General features: G+C 45.9%; 1 protein-coding gene across 1 annotated transcript; it reads left to right on the top strand.

The window, feature by feature from the left end:
* Positions 1-360: 360 nt before the first annotated feature.
* LOC110033358 (cation/H(+) antiporter 15-like) lies at positions 361-3,115 on the top strand. Its single transcript, XM_020737340.1, has 3 exons — positions 361-545; positions 665-1,672; positions 1,886-3,115. The coding sequence occupies exons 1-3, from the start codon at positions 369-371 to the stop codon at positions 3,113-3,115; spliced, it is 2,415 nt and encodes an 804-aa protein (XP_020592999.1). The 5' UTR covers positions 361-368.
* Positions 3,116-5,485: the final 2,370 nt, after the last annotated feature.

Below are 5,485 nucleotides of genomic sequence, written 5' to 3' on the forward strand. Positions count from 1 at the left end.
TATATATATGTATATATATGTATGTATGTATGTATATCTTTGAAACAAAAAAGAATCAACCAAATTCAGGCAACCTCCCCGTTCATGCTTACGCATTCCCAACATCTTCTTCTCCTCCCTATCCAACAGCACCCAAATATAGTACCAACCACATCGATTCCGGTAACCTCACCTTCTCCCTCCATTCTTAAACAACCGCATCGATCGACGGTGAAGATCGAAGTTATTAGCCAAGATTAAAGATGGCCGGCGAGCTTCTGAGGTTGCCGATGCGGCTGATAATGAAGGAGGCTGTAAATGGGACTAATGCGACTGCCGGCGGCCGCGGAGGCCGTCCTCGCAAAAATTTCGGTGATTTGGTGCTGCAAATGAACTGTTACTCCCCAAACATGGTACTGACCAACGGCGTGTGGCTTGGGGAGAACCCAATGCACTATTCTCTTCCTTTGTTCCTCACTCAACTTCTCTTTGTGTCCGTCACCACCCGCGCCATCGCCGCCCTCCTCCGCCCTCTCCACCAGCCTCTCATCGTCGCCGAAATCTTAGTATGTTTTCTCTCATCATCGTCGCCGAAATCTTAATAAAACATCCTCACGAAATTTCTTCCCTTTTCATTACTTCCTCTTCTACTTATCCTCTTTAATCTTGATTTTGTTAAATGCAGTCCGGGCTTGTCTTGGGCCCAACACTTATGGGCCGTATATTCAAAAATTCAAACTTCTTCTTCTTCCCCCTGCGCAGCGAGAACCTCATGAAAACAGCAGCAAACATAGGCCTCCTCTTCTTCGTTTTCACCGTTGGCCTCGAAATGGATATGTCCAACTTCCGTCACACCGGCCGCAAAGTCCTCTCCGTCGCCGCCGCAGGCATGATCCTCCCATTCCTCGTCACCATCTCCCTCTCCTACACCTTTCGCGAACACCTCCTCCCAGAACCCAACAACAACCACGCCTTCTACATCTACCTCGCCATCGCTCTCTCCATCACCTCCTTCCCCATCCTCGCCCGCATGCTCATCGACATCAAGCTCATGGAAACCGAAATCGGCCACATCGCCCTCTCATCCGCCATGATCATCGAACTTCTCGGCTGGATTCTCCTCGCCATCGGCATCGCTTTCACAGGGGATACGTCCGACACCAACGATCCCCCTCCCCCTTCCCATCTCATCATCCTCGCCGGCCTCCTGTTCGTGCTGCTCTGCATATTTGTGGTCCGCCCTGCTGTCGGGCGGTTCATGAGACGCACACCGGAGGGGGAGGTGATGAGCGATATGGATAGCGGGACCATACTTATCGGCGTGATGGCTGCCGGACTTATGGCGGATATGATTGGGATACATTCCGCGTTTGGAGCTTTTCTATATGGTTTCGTGATACCGCCGACGCCTCACGCAACGGCTCTGATCGGGCGGGTGGAGGAGTTCATAAAAGATTTATTGCTGCCTTTGGTGTTCTTCGGCAGCGGATTTCGGACTGATCTTTTGATGATTAAGCGGCTGAATCATGCGCTTGTTATCATCTTCATCTTCCTGTTGTCCAGCGCGGCTAAGATTGGGGTGATCGTGCTCATAGCGGTCTACTTCAGTTTTCCTGTTCTTGACGGGATTGCGTTGTCTTTCCTCTTGAATCCCAGTGGATTTGTTATACTCAGCATTGCGCAGGACAAAAAAGTAAGCTCTTTTATTCTTTTTTTCTTATAACAATCTGCTATAAATATAAATATCAAATTTTGGATATTGGATATGCAAATATTTAAGAATTATGTGATATGTGCGTACATAGTACTAAATATTAAATTTCAGATTTTGCTTACATGGAACGCATAAAATTTATATCTTATACACACATTATCTGCAAATTAAAAATTGTAGTAATGGATTCAGCTGATAGAAGCTGAAACGTACGCGATCATGCTGCTGCTCAACATCATCATGACCATAACAGTGATGCCGGTGGTGACAGCCGCCCACAAGCGATCCCGCAAACACCTGGGCTACAAGCGTCGAAATCTGCAGTGCTCCCGTCCAGACTCCGAGCTCCGCATGCTAACCTGCGTCCATAAATCACGCAACGTCCCCTCCATCATGAGCCTCCTCGACTTCTCCAACCCAACCAAAAGAACCCCCATCTTCGTCTACGCCCTCCACCTCGTCGAACTCAGCGGCCAGGCCTCCGCCATGCTCATCGTCCACAACACCCGCAGCTCCAACTCCCTCCCCCTCACCCACGCACAATCCGAACACATCATCGCTGCTTTCGAGACATACGAGCAGCACACCGGCGGCGTCTCTGTTCAACCCATCACCGCCGTCTCCCCCTTCTCCACCATGCACGAAGATGTCTGCTCCATCGCGGAGGACCACCACGTCGCTCTCATAATCATCCCATTCCATAAAATCCACAGCGTCGACGGAGGAATGGAGGTGATCCACCCGTCCATTCGCATGCTCAATGCCAATGTGTTCAAACACGCGCCTTGCTCTGTCGGCTTGCTTGTGGACAGGGGTTTATCGAGCACTGTAGGGGTGAACAGGCTTCAGCACTTGCGGCATGTGGTGGTGCTTTTCTTCGGCGGCGCGGATGACCGCGAGGCATTAGCCTACGCGTGGCGGATGGCGGAGCACCCGGCGGTTTCTATGACGGTATTGAGATTTATTGGGAAGGGGGAGGAGGTGGGGGAACAGGACGAGCAGTATGTGAGTGAGTTTCGGCTAAATTTTGTGAGCAATGAAAGTGTGGTGTATGTGGAGAAGGTGGTGAGCAATAGCGAGGAGACGGTGGGGGTGATAAGGGGGTTAATGGAAGGGGAGAGGCATGATTTGTATGTGGTGGGGAGGGGGAGTGGGAAGTCCAGGCTGACGACGGGGATGGATGAATGGTCGGAGTGTCCGGAGCTTGGGCCCATTGGGGATTTGTTGGCTTCTTCGGATTTTGGGACGGGGAGTGCGACGTCCGTGTTGGTGGTGCAGCAATATGTGGGGGAGGGTGCTTTTAGGGAAGGGGTGGAGGAGGATGAGGAGGTGGTGGTGGAGAGTCCGACGAAGTTGGAGAGTGTGCAGCACTATTTGTCGGGTCATACTGCGAGCAGAGGTGGTGGGGGAGTGTTAGCGTGACAGGGAGTCGATGCTTGCATTGGGCCGTTTGATTTGGACAAGTAGTCCATGCTTGCATGACAATCCATATGAAGGCTTGAATGGTTGGGTGTTTTGTATATTGTAATTATTTTAAGGCTTAGTTTGCTGCTTTGTGATGTATAATACTTTGAGAGAATAATACATTATTTTATTTGTGGAATATAGTTTGATATTATGCAATTAGCTAGAGAGATTTATGTTGAATACAATGCTATACTTTTTATTTAAAGAGTGTGGCATCTCTTGTATTGGTTATGTTATTGTGTTCTGCAAGCTCTTTGTATCATGCTACTTTTTATATGTAGGCATGTTGTTGTGTTCTCAGTAATAATAATAAAAGATTAATTTCATTTCTTCTTTCTGCATTTCCTCTTCTCTACTTTTTCTTCTTCGGTTATATCTCTGTGTTGCTTGTTTATCATGAGAAACTAAGGAATTTATCTTGGTGTCAGAGCCTCCTTGCCACACGACATCCCTCTCCCCGCTTAAACAGTATTGATTCCTCTGTCATTTGCTCGAAATGAATCATTCGCAGGTCTCAAAGGCTTCATCTTTTTCTTTTGATTTCTCAAATCGTTAGAATCAAGATCATTTTTTATTTGCTATTTTTGCCTCTTCTTCAATCTCCTCTACTGATTCACCTGCTGCAAGCCCCCTCTTTGCCATTCACAGCTTTATTGTTAGGCTTCATCTTTCCATTTGTCTCACTCTTTCATAGGCCACGATTTTTCCTTATTGGTGGAACTTCGTAGACTGCAAAGCTGAACTTTTGCTACTTTCTTACCTCCATTTAGCAGTAGTCACTTCTTTTTCTTTTTCCCACCTATATAGTCTTTTCTTTCCTTAGGTTTCATAGATTCAACCTCCATAGCTTCGACATATCTTGCCACTAATTCTAACTCTACCTTGCAATCATCCTATTCCCACACAACTCAAGTTTCTTATCACTCACATCAAGAACAACATCTCCACACCTCTACATGTCGAAAATCACATCACCTGGAAAGCTCAAGTGTTAAAACTATTCAAGCCTAATGGGTTGGGTTTCCTGCCGCCAGCATGGTCATTAATCCTGAAGACCTTATTCTATATACTCTCAAGGACCTCCTCTTCACCTACCACACCCTCAAGATTGTCAGTCACACTAATATTCAACCCCTTTATCTTGATGATCTCTAAACGCTTTTGTGTTGTGAAGAACTCTAGCCTAAGAGTCTACCACTGATTCCAGCAATCCCTTCCAACCGGACTTTTCAACTCACATTGTCGTGGCAAACCTCGACAAATTACTACTGTGAACACAATAGTTGGTAATCTTCCTTTAGGGACATCAATAATAACTTCGAAAACAATCTATTTCTTACTACTCCTGGGTACAGATCTTCCTCCTCCAATTGTGGCAACAGCCGGTTCAAAATCATTTGGCATATATGCAACAAGTATGATTTTCTACAATAAAATGTTGGCCCTGACACAACCCCAATTACCAATCACTTGTCGCTTTCATCAGTGATTCCAATACTTCTTCAATATTTTTTTACTATTTGGATATGTTAGGTATGACTCATATACCATATAAGGGACAAATGCTGGAACAAAGCGGAGCGAAATAATCTGTCCAATGGGTGGGGGGAGGTTTGTTATGTGGGTCGGGGTGTGGGGGCAACGCTCCGCAGTACGGTACAGGTTATATATATATATATATAAACAAACCTTCCTGACATCACTTAAAGAGTTGATATGTTGGCTGTCGCCAGCATGGTCATTAATCCCGAAGACCTTATTCTATATACTCTGAAGGACCTCCTCTTCACCTACCACACCCTCAAGATTGTCAGTCACACTAATATTCAACCCCTTTATCTTGATGATCTCTAAACGCTTTTGTGTTGTGAAGAACTCTAGCCTAAGAGTCTACCACTGATTCCAACAATCCCTTCCAACCGCACTTTTCCACTCACATTGTCGTGGCAAAGCTCGACAAAATCCAACTGTGAACACAATAGTTGGTAATCTTCCTCTAGGGACATCAATAATAACTTCAAAAACAATTTATTTCTTACTACACCTGGGTACAGATCTTCCTCCTCCATTGTGGCAACAACCGGTTCAAAATCATCTGGCATATATGCAACAAGTATGATTTTCTACAACAAAATGCTGGCCCTGACACAACCCAATTACCAATCACTTGTTGATCTCAGTGATTCCAATACTTCTTCAATATTTTTTTTGCTATTTGGATATGTTAGGTATGGATCATATACCATATAAGGGACAAAAGCTGGAACGAAGCGGAGCGAAAGAATCTGTCCAATGGGAGGGGGGCGGGGGGAGGTTTTGATTTCT

The sequence above is a fragment of the Phalaenopsis equestris genome, unplaced genomic scaffold (assembly GCF_001263595.1).
Source record: "Phalaenopsis equestris unplaced genomic scaffold, ASM126359v1 Scaffold000002, whole genome shotgun sequence".
Classification (NCBI taxonomy): Eukaryota; Viridiplantae; Streptophyta; class Magnoliopsida; order Asparagales; family Orchidaceae; genus Phalaenopsis; species Phalaenopsis equestris.